The sequence below is a fragment of the Coturnix japonica genome, chromosome 13 (assembly GCF_054131305.1).
Source record: "Coturnix japonica strain WE chromosome 13, WE-NBRP24, whole genome shotgun sequence".
Taxonomy (NCBI): domain Eukaryota; kingdom Metazoa; phylum Chordata; class Aves; order Galliformes; family Phasianidae; genus Coturnix; species Coturnix japonica.
In genome coordinates this window covers 15608666-15627368 of record NC_140675.1, presented here as the reverse complement: position 1 = coordinate 15627368, position 18703 = coordinate 15608666, and the positions used below count along the sequence as shown (strand labels likewise).

Sequence of the window (18703 nt, the reverse complement as noted above, 5' to 3'; positions counted from 1 at the left end):
GCTTTGGTGAAATCCAAATAAAAGCGGGTTATCTGATGTTCTCCTGCTATCCCACATCACTGAACGCCTCTGCAGGGATGAGGTAAGGGAGTCTGTGTCCCAGCACGGCCAAAAGTGTTACAAAGAGAATGTTGTGCTGTTCAGCATCGTTCAGCTGAGGTTTGTGTGTACCTGCGCAGGGCCCCCAGGCCATCGCAGCACTTACAGGCTGCACACTTAGGAATTAGTAGAGGGAAAGAAAGACAACAGAAGTCCCCCACGCTGTGCTCCTGGCACGCACCTGAGCTGTTTCCACTTGCCCCCCTTATTTTTAAGTGCTCAGGACAGGAAAAGGTGTGGACATGGTGCCTCTTCTACATGATTTGTGCATTCTTTACAATGCTTCCTGTCCAGTGAAGTGGCTGATATGTAGCATGTAGCTCAGCTGGCCAGAGGGCAAGACTGAAAATAAACCAGTGGCTCTGCTGCCATGCTGGGCTCCTGTTGGTACTCCTTGGTTTGTTCTGTAACATCTTCAAGGCTGGATGAAGGCAGGGAGAAAAAAGTTTTTGAGTTTGGATCAGGAGGCAGCTGGCATAAATCAGCGTCATTTCATTCGCTGGATACATGGCATCAAGTTCACTTTGTACTGATTAACATACACGCAGAGGCATGCTAAATTAAAAAGTATAGCATCTGTGCTACTATTTAATGAGTTCTCATATTGAAACCAGTGTAATTTATGTTAATTAGTTAAATGAATGAGCAAACTAATTCAGCACTTACCCACATAAGATGAAGGGACTGTGCTGGAGCTCAGTACATAGCCAAGTGCTGGCAACCCAGGAGAGGGATGGGAGGTGACCGTGCGGAGATGGGAGTGCTGCCCAGTGGGTCCCTCTGGGGGCTGCTGCCTGCCCCACCCCTGGCCAAGGCCTGCTGTTACTGCTGCTGCTGCTGAGCTCATGTCCCCTTTTTATTTTATCTGGAGGCAAAAGTTATTTCTTCTTCTGAAGGGCCGGGGCTGGAGCCTAATGAAAGCAAACCAGCAGTGAGCAGCGATGGGAAACCAAGGGATGGTGAGGCAGGCAGGGGCTTGATTTCAGTGCACACACAAAAAAAGTCCTTTTAAATTGAAATTAAGCAAGGAATTAAAGGCACATATAGGCAGACTTTATTAGAAAGTGAAACATTTGATCTTTGCTATTGATCTGTTTTAAGAAGACTTTCATTTCCTGGCCATATGTACCCAGCGATAGACGTTCATAAATGAGATGGCATTAAAATCTACTTTATGTTTCTAGTGAGATCTTTTCTGCACAGACTATTTATGAAAAAAAACACCAGAACAATTAGAGAAGCAGACTAAGAGAACTAAATTATTATAGCTCATTAATACGTGAGTGAAATACTTCTCCTGCCTGAAGGCTCTGCAATGTGTGGCACTGAAGTGCCCGGGGCTGTGGCTGCTCCATGGCCGTGCTGCCGGCTGCTTATGGCAGCAGCAATGTGAGCAGCCCCTCACGTTCTACCCTGCTTTGTAGGGCTGGGATGCAAAGATGGAAGTCTTGACAATACCCAGACGTGTGGGGACTGACCACAGCCTATCAACACATCTTGTGTCACTAGGTTTGGCACTAACAGCTGTTTAACACCTTTGATGTTCTCGGTGTCCAAACCACCGTTCTCTTCTCAGCTTGGAGGAATATATTTTTCTTTTATTTTTATTTATTTATAGTGCAGGGCTGTGTCGTATTCTTGCTGCATTTCAAGCAGCTTTTCATTTCTGTTTGGGCAGACTGACAAAAGACCCAGCAGGGACCACAGCAGCACGCTTTGGGATCATATTAATGTATGAACAAATGCAGGACTGAGAGACTCCTTGAGTGCGGCATTAAGAACCTGGCATGAAACCATGTAGGTTGAGGGCTGCCCGAAATGAGCCAGGGCTGCCAGGGGGAGGCACAAACCGTGCCGAAGTGCTGATGTGGCACCACGACAGTCAAGGTCATCCTTCATGAGAGAATAAAACATTACCTGTCTGTTAAAATATAGTAGAACCTTGTGAATCTCCCACCTTTTCTTCTTTTATGGACTCTTTTTAGAAATCAGGCTACAGATTCTTTACTAATGAATGAAGAAAAGTCAAATATTCAGGCACTGCAAAGAAGTCCCTATTGTCAAGGCAATGAAATACCTCATAGCTGTTGTGCTTGGCTTCTTGTGCTTTCTTACTGGCATCTTATCTGCAGTACAATTTGAGTTGATATCGTGGATTAAGTGTGCTCTACTCAACATAAATGCTAATGATGACCAAGACAGATTAGGCATGGCAGATAAGTGATGTTGCTGTGATCGCAATGAGACAAAGCTACGTGGTTCATCGAGCACATGGCTGTGAGCATGATGCTGCACACAAACCTTTCCGTGATGCACCGGGCTGCTTGTGCACAACAGCAAGGAACGTCCAGCTCCTCAATGAAGTCTGCAAAGAAAGCAAAATGCACAAGCACCTGGTAGCTTGATTTCTATTATTTTTTGTACAGTTAAGGCCAATGACCCATTTGGAGACAATTAAAACAAAGGTTGAGCTTTTCAGCTAGGGGGAAAAAAAAAGCAGCATGCTTTTGCCATATAGAAATTAAACCAGGCTCCAGTACTGAGAGCAGACTGTTCTGTTATTTTGTTCCCCTCTACAGAAAATCTTTCCTTTGTGCCAGGACTAAAATATTAGCACTGTGTTCCCTCCTCTGTTTAAACAGACCTCAATGCATCTCAGTGCCAAAAAAGTGGAATTCCAGAACAGCAGGTGAAAAGAAAACAGAAGATCAAAAAGCAGCTCCGGCTGCCAACAGAACCTGCAGCACTGCTTGGGGGTGCATGAAAAAGTCATGCAGGCTCCTGATGGTGTCAGAGACTTTCGGAAGGTCGTCAAGGAGGTTTTTTTGTTTGTTTGTTTGTTTGTTTTCTCAGACATCCCACATAAAAAGCAGCACTAGGAGAGAAACTTGCAATGCATCATGAGGAGCGTGCTGAAGATACACCCTGCTTGTAGGAGAACTTAAGTGTTTTCCTCAGCATAACCTATAGAAGCAGCCTTAAGAAATCTGTGCTTAGTCTGGAGCCCGTTAAGTGCTTATAACAGGTGGTCATTAAGCAATAGCTAATTTGTGTCTTTAACCCATATGAGGGAACTATGGAAGAGAAGAAGCGTGTCTTTCTGAGCTCATCTTCTTAGCAGAGACAAAGGACGCATTACTTTGCTGTTCTTGTAACCGGGAGGCCTTAACATTAACTCCTATTGCTTCCTGTCTGTGACCTTCCTCTTTATCAATGATGAATGTTTTGGGGATGCATGGAAGAAACAGCTCCAATACACCTTATCAGTAGCTGTCTTTAGAAGGGAAAGTTACAAGGCTTCCTTATTCAGTCTCTTTCTACCCTCTCTGCCTACCCTGTCTTAGCATCTTTGGGAAAGGCCCAACAACAGACATCTGTGATGGTCTCAAAAAGCTTGGATGTGTCTCTGGACCTTATGGATGGTATTGGGAGCACTGGGGTGTCCATCTCTTGCCTCCCAATGCTCTTACTGATGCTGACATTGGCCCTGTGACAAGTGCAGGCCGTCATCTTGACCAATAGAAACTGATTTCCAGAAGGCACCTGTGAAAGTCTCTTCTATAATTACTAAGGCTGGGAGATGGAGTCTAAGGAATGACTTACTGGGCAGCAGATTGACATCACCATTGGGATCACAGATCAGTAGTGCTTTATTCCGTTTTTCTCCCTAATAGCAAATAATGAAGTTTATTTACATAAAGACTTCCCTCCGTGAGCTTAAAACAACACAACATGCACAGCCTTTTTTTTTTTTTTTTTTTTTAATTTTAAAATTCTGCATCTGAAAACACAGTATGACAGAAAGCATTTATATACAACTGCAGTGTTTTTGGTATAATACAGTATTTAATACATCCATTTCATTTCCTGCAAAAAAATTTGCTTCATTGGACCAAAAAACCAAACTCCCATTGACAAAGAATACAGCTAAGGCACGTTGTTTTCTGCTAAATGAAAGACAAGGGGGTGCAAAAACGGATAGTGCAATAATTGCTGAAAATCACATTCTACTACAAGAAAAGCATTCTGACTTTGAACTTTGATTACTGGTCAATTTTAAGACATTTCAATATCTCATAAAATACTCCTTTAAATAAATAGCAAAATATCTACATCTTTCAGTGTGTTCCATTTGAATCTCCAATTTTTTATTTTTATTTTTTAAACTTTGCTGTATATACATGTTTTGTTTTTTTTCTCCCTATTCAATAGCTTACAAAATATTTCTGTACAGCTTTATGCATATTATGATCTGTAACAAAATAGTTATTTCTTAAAACTATATTACCACCAGTCTTTGAAAATGACAGAGTAGGAATAACTTATTATGGACTATGTTAGACAATACAAAAATCCAATCAACCCCAAACAAAACCAAAATAACAAAGTCAGAAAAATAACTTCTTTAACTCAAATCAGTTCTTTTTGTTTCACAATTCTTGCTTGCTATGTAAACCCTTCTCAGTTGCCTTTGGGTTGTAAACGCATCAGAATACTGAAACAGGGTAGGATACGGGATCCCTAAAAGCACTGCAGCCTGCCGGGAATATTGGTGCTGCTGAAACATGACAGTTCTCCTTGGAGAAAAGGAGCAATGAAGCCCAATGTACCCAAGCCTTAGCAGAAGTTCTTGTCTTCTGCAGACTTGGACAACCTTTGGATAAAGCTCCAGAGGCCAGATTTTTTGGAAGTGCATTTGAAACTTTGATCGTACAGCCAGACTCCTCTGTCTTCTATGCCCACTCTTAGATTCCCAACCATTACTCAAAATCTGGCCCCTAGTGGTGAGGTTCTTCAGATTTTAAGACTGTACCATTAGGAGGATGTATCTTCTCCCAGTTATGAGTACAAATCTGACACGAATCCTACTGTGTTCCACCAAAATGAGTGACATTGCTTCAGTATTTGTCTCATGCATCTGAGAGCAGAGTCTGTCTTGTTACAGTCTGGAGATAAATAAAAAGCTATTACGTCTGCACTTTGTAGGTAATTAAATCAACCTTCCTTATCTACAGTAAGTTGCAAAAGACAGAGCTCATAATTTCCTAAGGTTTATATGAACGTCTGAGCCTTCCTTTGCCCGAAGGGAAGGTCATTTTCTTCCCTTAAAGACTGCATTTGTAAGCAATTTCTATTGTATTTGTGAAGTGTAAGCTGACAGCAACACAACTGAGCTGTAATAGAAACCTCAAGGTGCCTTTTATTCCTTCCACAACGAACAGAAGTGAGCAAGACACAGACAACACCTAACTTTCTAACACAGTTTAAGGCCACATTTAGAAAGGATGAAAAAGTAAGGCTTTCTTTGAGGGGCAACACACACTGAACACCACAATGGGAACAGACACTGAGCAATTCAAAGCCAACAGGTTTTACCCATGGAAAATCTGAACCACCGCCCTAATTCTGGCCAACAGATCTGTGCTTTCTTTTGGATATAAGTAGGAAAATAAATGCCACAGTCATCCTGCAGAATATTCCCAGCAAACTGAAGGTGCTCCCCTAGCAAGAGATTACTATCTTCTCGGTTGAGGGTGTTAATTACAACAGAACCAAAGACAAGCAAAGTCATTATAATATACAAATGCAGCGCAATGAACCGCGCCTAGAATTGTCACTCTGTTATCAGAGGCACCTGTACAGTATCTTGCTGTTTATTTGGCAAGGTTACAAGTAATACTTCTAGGTTTTAACAAAGTAGAAAGAGAATTTGCATAGATTGTACATTCAGTTCAAGGAGATTTCTGGTACCTTTTTTTGTTGTTATCAGGTAAACGTATTTGCAGACACAGTGAGGTAGCAGCTGTGATAGCACCATGAGCAAAAGAAGGTAACCAAGGCAGAAGCGAAGAGCAGAGTGATCTGTGAGCTACTGGAAGAACAAAGGAGCAAAATCAACACAGTACCTGCAGCCTCACATTGTGAGGGTTAATTGCTTGACTGCAGGAATCCTAATGCTGCTGTGGTCCTGGGTGATGTGGGCTGTAAGATCTTGTTGCCTCAATTTTCAGTGCTCTCAGCCTGATTCCTCCTTTCCTCACAGTGGTGGTGATGCTGAAGGCCTTCAAAAGTCAGCCTCTTCCATGCAGCACCTTTAAAGGGAGCTCTTGAATAGTATACAGGAAGAAAGGTGTTTCCCAATACAGTCCTTCCCACACTTGCTAAGGCTCTATGATGTACCATGTTGTCTACAGCATCCTGGCTGCCCTCTTACACACTGTTTTTGCTTCTCTGTGCTTGCAGCAGTGGCCACCCTGTGTGGCTGGGCCTCCTGTCCCAGGAACTGCTGTTGGGCCCCAAAGGACCACGTCTTACCCCCTCCAGCGCCAGCTGGCTGCTACTCTGCTCATGGACATCAGCCAGTGCTTTCAATTGCCATTGAATATGGGTTTAATGCAATGTCCTAAGAATCCTTAAAACTATCTTGGAGGCCTTGAATAGATCAAATAAAAGCACATGGAGATCATTATCTTCTCACTGCCAGACTGAAGCTAAGGACAGTGGGAGACAGTGCCTAACTGCTTTCTACCAGGTCAGTCCCTGCTGATGAAATAACCAAACCCACCGTTACATATCTTAAATACCCGTGCCCCAAGAATCAGGAAAAGGTACTTGCTGTTATTTTTTCAGATTCCTCCACATATATTAGTAGTGACTGACTGAAGGCCGCTCTGAAAAGCACACTTTTCTGATTTACAACTAGCGGTTTTGATGAAGCCTAAGGGATTTGGCTCACAAGAATACAAAACTTCCTGCCCAACCGAAAGCAATGGAGTTGGCCAAGGTTCCATCTGGCCAACTCCTGAAGCCCTGGGAACTGGGAAAATGAGGAGGGTGTGATAGCCAGCAGCAAGCTGGCAGCAATCTGACAGCTGTGATGAAAGAAGGGAACTACGGAAATCAACAAAAGTTGGTCCTCGTTGTCTGACCACAATTAAAATCTGGATTGTGTTTTATCTGGGAAGTCAAAACTAAGATCTCATGGTATCAGCATTTCTCAGGCTTGAAAAGAAAAGAAGGTGCTCGGTTTCTTCAGAGTGTTGTTGCTGCACAACTGTGTCAAACCTTTGCAATGTTTCAGCACCTTCTTTGTCTTTTGCCTCTCCCTTCTGTCAGGTCTGGAATATTTCAGCTCTGACTCAATACTCAGGTCATCTGTAGCTCGCAAATGTATATTCCTCCATCTCTAGGCTGAGTGGGAATGAAGACTGAACAACAGACATACAGATGGACTTCCTTCTATAATACTCGCCATCATGGATGGGTGGTTAAAATTCCCTGCTTGCTGAGAGCACAAAAAATGAAGGCATAATTTCAGCTCTAAAAAGTCTCTGAGTATCAGAATATGGAAATATAAATACAATCACTTAATGTTCAAACGTTAGCAAAGAAAGAATTGGACACCTCTAAGAATAAGCTGTCATTTGAGCTGTTTCTATTTGCCTCAAGGTTTAACATTACCATATAAACAGGTTTGCATATCACTAGGACTGACTTTGGATGTAATTCATTAAATCGTGTATGTAGATGTTCTGCGTTTGGCCACGTTTCCTTTCTGTGTAATTCAGATTGATCACAGAAGTGTTCTGTGGCTACTGTGCAGAGCGGGCACAGAATTTAAATGAGCAAAGCATTACACACAGAGGGCAAATGCACATGTATGGAAACCCAGCCCTTTGCCACAGAAGGGGATTCTGATCAAAGCTGGCTTTCAGCTGGAGTCCCATTCAGCAAGGAATGGCCAGCAGGATTGAACAATGACACCAGCACATTCAGATGGGGATGCATAACTTGCACGTTGTAGATGAATTGTGGGTTCCTGCTCTGAATTCTCCTTTTCACCAAATGTAAGATCTGTGAAGTTATTCTCTTTTAACAATGTATGATATTCACCCCAGGCTCCAAGTGCCTGCCTGCCACTGCAGGACCAGAAAAGCCACAAATCAGAGCCACCACAGCCACTGGTTGGAGCAAGCTCTGATTCCTGATGGGAGGAGTCTTGTGTCTATGGGGTTTACTGCACCATTATAACACTTTCCAACTCATACTTTATCTCTGCAGAACCTCTGTCTGTGCCTACGTACTGGCATCTACAGCAGATGCTGTTGTGTAGGTCCAAAGCTCAACGCTCACCCCAGACGATGTTCCAAACACAGCAGCTCAGCCTTTAAGGATTTCAAACACATACAGTATTTACTGATAGCGTACTGTCACCCCTGCTATTTATGTGGACTTGACTCTGGAGCCCTTACTCAGGATCAGCACCCCATGAAAGCTTTGCCTGAGGAAGGACTGCAGGACCTCTTGTTTTAAGCTGATGCTGTAACAGCAGCACTGGGAGTGCCAGCTTGCTACTCAACTTCTTTGAGCTTTCTGTCTTTCAGAAAACAAACTAATATTAAAAAAAAAACCTAGTATAGAATGTAAGTAGATACTTCAGCAACCACTTAGTTCTTCTCCCTTTTTGAACTAAAGCAAACTAATCTGTGCCTTATGTTTAGAATGATAAGACTGGCAGATTTTCTTCTAGCCACAGAAGACTGAGTTGTTGTCACCTTCCGCTTCATCTAGTTAACAACAATGAGAATTTCCTAACAAAGTAATTAAAAACACTCCTGTTTAAGAATAAAAAAGTATCAAATTTAAAAATCAAGTTATCTACACGTGTGTGTGGGCGCACCCTTACACACATGCCAATGTGCAAGACAGACTGAGGAGCCTGTGAGGACCCCAGCTGAGAACAATCACTGGTGGGATTGTTAACGGTGTGCCCTAACTGTGAAGTTCTCCATTTATCCACAGGGCTCTGACTGTGCAGTTGCCATCACTTCAATGTGACTGAAGCCCTGGATGGATTTCTCAGGGAGGACTGAAGGCCCCCAGAAAATCAGAACTTCACGATGGAATGTTTGATTGAAAACAAAACCCAACCAAAAACATACTGAGTAAGTAATAATACCGCATTTCTATTATATAAACCTGTTGGCAACCCTGGTTTTAAACACATTTGCCTCTAGAGCCAGTTGAAAAGCGGGAACATTATTTTGAGTGAAATATTTCAACCAGCTCTCATTGCTACAAGCTTTCCTAAACCTAAAGCTCTCATGACTGTCAGAATGAGGAAGAAAAAAGAAAGGGAGATTTGAGGGGAGGAAGGCCTTTTCTTAATAAAGGCAGCTTCAGTTAGTAAGATAACATAATCTTCAAGCTGCAAAAGCAGCACCTACTAATTAGTCATTGACTAAAACATAAATAATAAATACCTAAATTGTTCCTTCTATGCATCCATTTTCATGCCAGATAAACATTTCAATGCTCCGCCTTCATGCCAGCACAGCTGACACCGCAATTTCAAGTCCAAAGCAAACTGCAAGTAGCTTTAAACCAATGCTACGGAGAGAGACAGAATGAGCTGCTGGATCTCAGTGTCACAGACATCTTGCAAGCATTGTTTAAAAGGGAATTCAACCTTTCTGTGAGATGCGATTACAGAATGATTTAAGGGTCTGTTCTGCTCCTGATGTGGAAGCTTAACTCTCATCAGCAGGAATGAGAGCTAGACATACACTCAGAAGGGTAAACAAATAACCTCGCTGTTTGAATCAACAAGATTTTGTTCCTAATTAACTCAATAGCATTTAATAGCTTTCTTGGGTCAAGAGATCACCACAGCAACAACAACAAAGTGCATGTTTTATGTAAATGCAAGATGCATCAGTTGGAGATGAATCTACATAAAACTTACATTACAAAAAGTTCCTTTTGAATGTAAGAAAGTGAAATCTTTTCCTGCTGTAGAAAATGCAGTTAAAAATGATGCAACAGATGCCTATTTCAAAACAGGAAGCAGCCTGCTAGAAACTCTACGGACAGGGGAGGGTAGAGTTTGCTGAGAGAATAAAGCAAGAGCACTGAGAAGCAGGGTGTTGCTCTCCTTCATGTCCAGCTTTGGTCAGGGGCCCTGATATCCAGCTCAGCCTTCCAGGTGCCCTGACAAATGTTAAATACCCTTCTTCATGCAGAGCTAGTAGATCTGAGACCAAAGGAGGAGATTAATTAGTGTTAAGACTTAATTATTTGTCACTACTTAAGTTAGGGAAGAAATGTGGTGCTGCAGATTTAGGTCCCAATCTCGCTCTTGCCGATAAAAATAATCGCCAACTCTAAACTGCAAAGGCCAAATGCCACCACTTTACTGGTACTGAGCAACTCCACTGCCTGAGAAAAAACAGCAATCATGAGTAGTCACAGCCCAATCTACGCCCAGCGATACACACACACTTCTGTGCAGGAAGTCTGCAAAATACTGAGTGCTGGTGAGCATAGAAAGACCCTGCACATTGCAAAGGTCTGAAATCCAAACCGCTTCTGGTCTTTCAAAATAATACTTAAAGTAGCCAGACCCTGAACCTGACTACATGAGAAATGAGAAGCTGATAATGCAAAACACCAGTTCCATGTAGAGTTTACAATGAAATTGGTCTGAAAATCTCTGAATGTAACCTGAAGTCCCTTGCTTCGGCTCACATTCCCTAACTAGGATGACAGCAGACATTAGCTGTGTCCAGAATTACTTTATGTTACATAGAAAAAAATAATAATGAGGGTGTACCATAATTATTTCACGTTCTGCAAGGTAATGCAGCCATATGGGATACAGCCTGCAGTAACCAACCTCCCCAGGAAGCATAAATAGAAGGGAATTTTGCTGTGATTTATTTATGGTAGCAACATAATTAAAGCCTATGAAACAGCAGAGGTACAGACAAATTTACTTTTAAAAAACACCACTTTTAGCAGCTGTTCCCTCACTGCCCTCTCCATGGCTCAATGCTGCTGTTGCTTTGAGGCCAACATGGCTGGGCCAAACCAAGCTTCTCCGATGGAGCTGATGGAGAGAGCAGTGCCAAAGGCCTTGTCAGATTATTTTTTTAAGAAATAATTACATTGCAATATGTAACAAAAAGTATAATGTTCCCTTAGGTGAAACCTGGCATGAGATTCACGTACGAGCAAGGTTCAATTCCCTTTTAAAACCCTATGCCGAAGGAGGGCGTACCGGCTGCTACCTCAAGCGACCGTCGGGTTTGACGGGGCCCAGCTCGGACTTGGGGTCGGGGCTCAGGGAGCTCCAGGCAGTCTGGGTGCAGGCCTGCATGACGGGGCAGGCGGTGGGGCCGGTGCTGCAGATGTCCACGGCCGACCAGACGCTGCCAACCAGTGAGTCCACCCAGGCGTCCAGCCGAGCGCCCACCAGCGCCGCGTTCCTCTTGGCCTGGTCCAGGCGGGCGGCGCTGACGGGGATGTTTAAGACAGGGTTCAAGCCCTGGAAGCTCTGCTCCATGTATGCGTTCTTTGGAGGCCCGCTGTGATATTTCATGGCTTCCTCTGGAAAAGGCAAAAACAAACCCCAGAATTAGTGTGTTGAAGAAAACCGTTGGGGTTTAAAGGGTTCAGCACAACTAAAGGGCAGGCCCAGACTCACAGCTACTGCCCATAGCTGGAGCCTGAGCAATGTGCAGTTCCTTCTTGTAAGGAACTTATTTTGCATTCAGGAAAAGCTGATGTTGTCTATCTCCCCAGAGAGGAGGCCTGTAGATACGCCCTGCTCAGCTGAAGTTACCCCGCCAACATCCACACAGACCATGCTTTGACATGAGGGAACGGCTCAAGGAGACTTGAGGTGAGAATGTTACAAAATGTGGTCAGACCTTCAAGTGTTATCAATGACTTGTCTTGCAGAAATACATCTCAGCCTGGTTTTCCTCTAAACAGATTCCCCTTCCCCTGCTAGGGAAGTCAAAACACTTGTAAGCAGTATCTGCCTCCAGAAGCCATGTGGTGACACTGCTGGCACTGGAAGGACAGCATCATGACTTTGGACAAACCAGATAGGGCTGGAGATAGGGCCCCAGCGTCATTCCTGGAAGCACTCCAGTCTCACTGGGAAAGTGCTCTCCAATGACAATTGTATTTCAAGCACTTGCACTGAATAATGGATCAAACCCATTTCCTAACGACACTTTCCCTTGCATTATGGTTGCTTTTCTTCGAGTAATTCCTCTACCTCAGCCAAATGCAGTACATCATTAGTAAAAATCACTGTCAAGAGTGCAATAACACCCTCAGAGAACTTCAGCCTGGTCTAAAGCTTGCTAAGTTTTGGAGGTAGCTGAGGTGCTACTCATATGCCCAGAAAGTGACCCTCCAAAAAATTCATTCAGTGCCTCTAGGGAGTAAATTCTCAACTCCTCCTTTCTGTTCTCAGTTGACTTCTCTACCATCCTTGTTCCCAGCAGCACAGAGGATATGTTCAGCTCTGCCAACATACACAATCTAAAACATAAAAAGGGCCCATTCAGGGCGCTCCAGGCTAGGAAAGCCACCGGGTTCAGATATCATTTAGAGGCCAGGAATTACATATTCACGTCTACAATTCCTTCCACATATCCTTACTGCTCACACTGAGCCCTTTCTTCCACACAGAGGACAGCATCTCAGGCATTGGCAATAAATCACTACATTGATTTAGAGGAAAAAGGGACACTTAATTGGAGCTTTGCTGTTACATTTGCAAAGTCTTTAATGTCCAATGCAGTGCAAGTCCATTACTTCAAATCCTCAATTAAATTAGTTTGGCGGATCCCCATTGTACATGGTTTAACTATGCCTGCATTCATCTGTCTACTCCTTCAAATGGTAGATATCCAGAATAGCATCTAGTCAAAAGGAGTTTGTTCCATGCACATATGTCAAAAGCGTGCTCTGCCAGAGCACTGCAGTTTAAGAAACAGAATGAGAACACATGATTAAATTTTCTCCTTTGGAAGCAATTAAATATGGAAGATTGTTTGTCAACATATTAATTAAATAGGAGCATTATAAGTAAAAATCCCCAAACAAATAAGATTTGGCATTACTAGCAGGATCAGCTGACTGAACTAGGCAGCTCAGAGAGCTTGCTGAATTAGAGGCTGCTTTGCATGTGTTTGCTGCATGGAACAAGAGAGATGTTTTTCCAGACAAACAACAGGATGAAACAGAACTTGACCAGTCTCAGGCTTCAGGACTTCATGGAAGGAATGAAAGCCACAAAAGTCAAAGGATGAGGTACTGACAGTGCAGCAGGAGACAATCTTTTCTCTGAGTCTGTGACCCTTGTTGCTGTGCTGGACACACTGTACTTCTCCCACCTGCACACTGCTGTGTGGTTCTGCACCACTAAGCAAGAGCTGCACTCTGCTCCAGAACCAGCTGTGCTGCACAAACGTGCCGCCAGAAACAGCACTCAAAGTGTATCAAGGAACCAAAGGGAACCCTTTGTTTTTAAAATAACCCAAACACATATTATCAGACAGAGCTGGTTAGCAGCAGTCAGTGCAGAGCAATGCATCAATAGGAAATTCTCAGGATTCAACCCAGAACCCTCTACTTAAACCTCCACATCTTTTTTCAAGAGTTCACAAGAGAAAGTAACAACCTCTCCTCCCTGTTCACTGCCCATGCTGCTCATCCACACTATGAGAGATGTTGGGTGCCATTCCTCTTTGCAATAGAGATAAAAAAGAAGATATAAAAATGACTTTATAACCTACTGGGCTGGGAAAGGAGGGAGATGTGGATCCCAAGTCCTGAAACACTGCACATACGGAGGCTGGAGCTACTGTGCATCATTTTGAAGTGCTTACTTACACTTCAGACCTTGCTCATGAAAAAATAACGAATGTAAAGCCTGCCACCGTGAGATGTAGTTTTAGACATTCAAGACTCCTCAGTCACAGCAACCAATTAACTGGATTGCAGACAGTAAGCCAGATATTTTTTTCCAGCAAGGACATCCGTATGGTCTTTTGAGGTGGAAGACTTACAACGCCAAATATGCTCCACTGACTTTAAATAAGATTATTATTATTTTTTAGTAAGTTATTTTTTGTGCCCTCCTACCATTTGCACTTCACTCTGGGAGGGCATTTCCCTCCTCAACTGACTTTCCTTAGCATAACTTCTTTGGGCTGAGCACACAGCCTGCAGTCAGCTGCACAGGCTGGGATTTCACTAGTTCTGTGTGGGTTTGTTCTTCACTTTGCAGAAAAAGCAAATGAGTTTAGACAGAGAGTGGGCTACGGAATGAAAGAAGCGGTTACCTTGGTACACATTAACGTGCCAGACCTGTGGGTTTTTTAAGGAACACAGAACGTACAGCTTTATTTCCTTACTTGAATTGCGTTGAGGCCCTCTGGCAAAGAGGTAATTTTTTATCGACATTTGGTTTGTTTTCTCTTGCAGCAAACAAGACAGTGCTGCATTTGCTCATTGCAAAGCTAATCGACTCCTTGTCAACTGGATCTGAACTAAATTTCAAAGCAAATCCCCGTCTTCAGGGTTTTTCTTGGACTGACGATTCTAGGGCATGTCTACTCTCCTGCAGCCACAGGCCTGCCTGCTGCTGTTACTACATTTATCAAGAATGTGTCATGTTATAGCTGGTTAATTTAAAGAAATCACAGCAGTTCTGACACAAGTTGCCACCCACTTTATAATCTGTATAGATGCAATTAGGATTGATTGAGCCACTGCAAATAACCAACAGCAAAACAAAGGTTTCCCAGTATATACTTAATTAAGCTGATCCATAAATATGGATTAGTTTAACAGGTTTCCGAGATGTATGTGTGCATCGTGGGGTATCTGCTAATGCCTTCAGGCCTTTGAAAGAGGTGGCTGTAGCTGGAGGGCACTGGGACCATGGGGTGGTGTTTGAGGCTCCCTGTCCAGCTGTGGGGCAGCTGGAGCTCCATGCCAGGAGCATGCGAACGCATCAGGAACCAAACATGAAAGGTGCCTCTGCAGAAGGATGTTTTCCTTCCCTCCTTTGCTTGAGGGAAGAAGTTTTTAAGTAACTTATTTATTTTAAATCTAGTGTTTGCTATTGGCTTGAGGTCTGGGGCTTTATCTGCCCCAGAAGTGAATCTGCCCTCTGGCTCACAGTAATTGATTTAGCTTTTATAAAACTACATTAAACTCATGGCAACTCATTAGCATCACTCCAGCTGGGAGACCACCATCAAAGCATCCTATGAATATAAACTCAAATTTGAAAATGAACTGGTTTGGCGTTTTTTTCCCTGCACCTCTCAGTGCTTCAGGGAGATGTGTGCAATCCCACCTGGCAGGAGCACTTGCACAGACTTCATGCAGCAATGAGGAAGAGAGATGATGGGGATGGAGATCCAACCTCCATGGAATCTGATGCCTGAAGCATAAAGTAAGAAGCCCTCATCCCTGTGTATAACCACATCTTCTAGCCATCTTCTTCCTGTCCTGTCTCCTCCACATTACGTTTCCTTTCTGTCTTGGCCTGAAGCATCCCAACGGCCTGTGGCAGCTCTCCCATGTCCTGACAGTGAGAGATGAGAACTTGGCTCTAACACGCTCAGCCAGACAGTGAGATGCTCTGAGTCACCATTTAAAGAAAAAACAAAACTACAGAATCTGGCTGTGCAGGACACAGGGAGAAGGAGAAACTGGTGGACCAAGTGAAGCTGAACCTGCTTTTTCCAAATGAGTTATTTGACAAATTCACTTTGTTTCCTTCCTCCAACCCTGCAAACACCTGAAGGCACTTCTGAGCCAGAAGGATCTGCTGAAGGCAGAACTGATCAGAGTCAGAACTTGGAGAAAACAGACACAGGTTTGAATGACTGGAGGGGAAAGAGGAGCAATAAAGAATAAAAAACACTGGACTCTAAACTTTCCGCTGAAATAGCTTTGGGATCCTCATTTTTCTGTGGAAACATCCCAAGCCTCCTAGTGTACTCAGTCATTCCATGTAAGAACAGATCTTGGACCTTTTATAGTCCAGTCCTTGTAAAGGGCAATGAATGCCTGTCTTTAAGCAATTTGCATTCTGCCAGTTATGCGCATCTGGACATAATATCCAAGGAAAAAACCTGTCCCTGATTTCCCTTTGTGGCTTTACTTGCATGCACAGACTCTAGGCCAAAGCTAATAAGTAAATGGGAGTAGAAAAAGAATAACCGGCTGCATACGCTGTTTTTATAAACTGCTAAATGAAACGTCTTTGCTGGTAGCTGTCCCAGAATTAATTTCTTTAGTCTGAATTGTAAGCATGAATTTTGAGAGAGATACAGGAACAAATGTGTTCTGCTTTATTTAAGAGAGGAGCAAGTTGCTCCCTTCATGGTGCTGGGAAAAAGATGGCAGCTTCACCCTGTGCTCTGTGCTGGTCAGTAGATATGCAACAGTTTAGGAAGTACCACGACAGCTGTCACATCCTTGCTCTCAAGACACAAAGGCTTAGTGGCTGCTGCTGGATTTGTGCAAACATTTTTCAGAAAGACACAGTCAGACTGTGCACAAATACAGGCAGATCGTTATGTATGTACCTATGTGGACTCCAGTTTGTACATCTGGAATGTGTGAGGCACACTGGGCCTGATCCCGATGAAGCAAATCACACTCAAAGTGTGCGAGAAAGGCTTCGGGAGGAGCAAATTATGGAAATCTTTCTGACACGAGCTGTAGAGCTTTTTTTTTTTCACTTGAACCAAACTTGAATCCCTAACAAAACATACTTCTCTCTTCTGCTGACAACTCCTGGCTAAGGCTGATGTATGTCTTATTTTCAGTGTCGGGACAAGACAATAATGCCATCCCTTCATTTTAGAGGATTTTTGGCAGCTTTCACATTGTTTACAACAGCAACAGAAATTCTTCTCTTAGAACTTCTGATACTTCTGTCGCATTCTCACAATGCCTTTATTTGGCACGGAGAAATATATTTAAGTAATAAAGTGGTGACAAACTGACAATAGCTTGAAATCAAAGCTAAACGACGATTGCCAGCACGGAGCACAGTAACATCACTGAGACAGAAAGCCTTAAAGAAACACAAACAAACAAATCTGCATTGTAAATATCATTCTAACTACAGCGAAGTGTCTCTTTCTGCCCCTGTAATTAATTTTCTCCCTTACCTTCATGCCTCAGCCACACGCATCCCAGCATCAGCAGCAAAGCGCTCCTAAGGCTCTTCCTAGATAATACTGTTCCCAGGCTTCGTATTTCATTCCTATGGTAGATTCTCGTTACCATATGAATAGGGCTCTTTAACAAGAAATAGGAGCCAGATCTTCTCTCAGTGAATCAATGGGACAACTTCTTCTTTCTTATTTGCAGCGATATGGAGTGACTCCCTGATTCCAGCGTTTGAGCCAGAGGGGTTTTTTTTGCCTTCCCACCACAAAACATGGACGCGGGGCTGAAGCCTCACACGTGCTTGGCTTTGCTCACTACTCTCACACTGCAAAACACAGCAAGGCTCCTGGCTATGTGCCATGTTTTCAATCCAGTCTGTGCCTCAACTGCTTAATTAGCAAAGAACGTGGAATTCATTCATTTGCAGGAGATGAATCCGTAACAACCACGTTTAGTAGCTGGGCTGCTTCAAACTTACAATTCTTTCTACACGCGGTGTCTTTTCAAAACATATCACTGCCCAACAGCTAATAAGAGCACCATGACACTGTGGTTCAGTTTTTCTTTAAGAAACGATGTCGCCAAATGCTACAAGAAGAAATCAGCATGTTGGCTGTCCTAGTGAGATATGTGTACCATCAGGCTCCTGCTGAGCACGATAAGGGTGGCATTAGCGCTCAGCAGCTGTCTGGTGGTGTGTGTGTGTTATAGAAACAGCACCTAATGCTGGAAGGTAAAGGCCTGACTCAGTTTATTTGCTGCCTCATCAGGAAGAAGAACTTCTGAAAAGTTAAAAGGATTGTTCACGTATCTCTCAATTTTAAGATAGGAATGTTAATATTAGGCAGATGGAAGCACTTGAGCGCATTAAGAAGAACAGTGAAGACATTCCTAGCAACAAGCCTTGTGTTAATCACAGCAAATAAGAGAACAGGTGTGGCTGCCGACTGTACTCTCTCCCAGCCCATCATACCTGGCACTGGTTGAAGAGCTGAGCACCCAACCCAGTGTGTGCGCTGCTGCTGGCCCCGGGGTTGGCTCAGCACTGCTGTGGTGGGAAAGAAAATGATTTCCTTCTGACTGGATCTGATGCTGTGCACACCAGGGCTGCTGCATGTACTGATATTGCTGTATTGCCTGTGTTTGGCATGTACTGAGCAAGCTTTGGCAAGGATCAGGCAGAAGTGAATGCCTGCACATGACAACCTGTCAGGTAGCTCTGGCCTAGGGTTATTTTCCCTGATTCAGTATTTCATATATTAACGTTCTTTATCATTAAACACACAGTTTTTGCCAAGATAATTGTTTAAATGCCTGTAACTCTTTATAAGCAAATGTGAATGCAAAGCTTTCAGAGAAGGGTCTAAGTGATGGCTTCTATGATGGCTGTTATTTCTGAGTCTGAACATCCCTGGATTTTGAGCAGTGTGTGTTTTAAAGATATAAATAGATTTTTGCTCAAAGTGGCTGTCTTGTACAGGCTGGGTGCAGACACTCCACTTGTCTTGGTGCAACAATTTCATCTGATTTACTATTTATAACATTCCTCTATTTCGCTGTTTCCAGTGCTGCACTACTTCATTTTTAACGGTGGCATTTACAATGA

The 18703-nt window shown here is 43.3% G+C and overlaps 1 protein-coding gene across 2 annotated transcripts in view; it reads right to left on the bottom strand.

The window, feature by feature from the left end:
* Window positions 1-3841: 3841 nt before the first annotated feature.
* XYLT1 (xylosyltransferase 1) overlaps window positions 3842-18703 on the bottom strand; it is a 138654-nt gene continuing 123792 nt past the window's right edge. Inside the window, exon 11 of one of the 2 annotated variants that reach the window (XM_015876852.3) lies at window positions 3842-11487. In XM_015876852.3, coding sequence (XP_015732338.1) covers window positions 11165-11487 — 323 coding nt within the window. In that variant the 3' untranslated portion in view covers window positions 3842-11164. The remainder of the gene's footprint in view (window positions 11488-18703) is intronic. The other variant, XM_015876853.3, reaches the window with a different exon arrangement.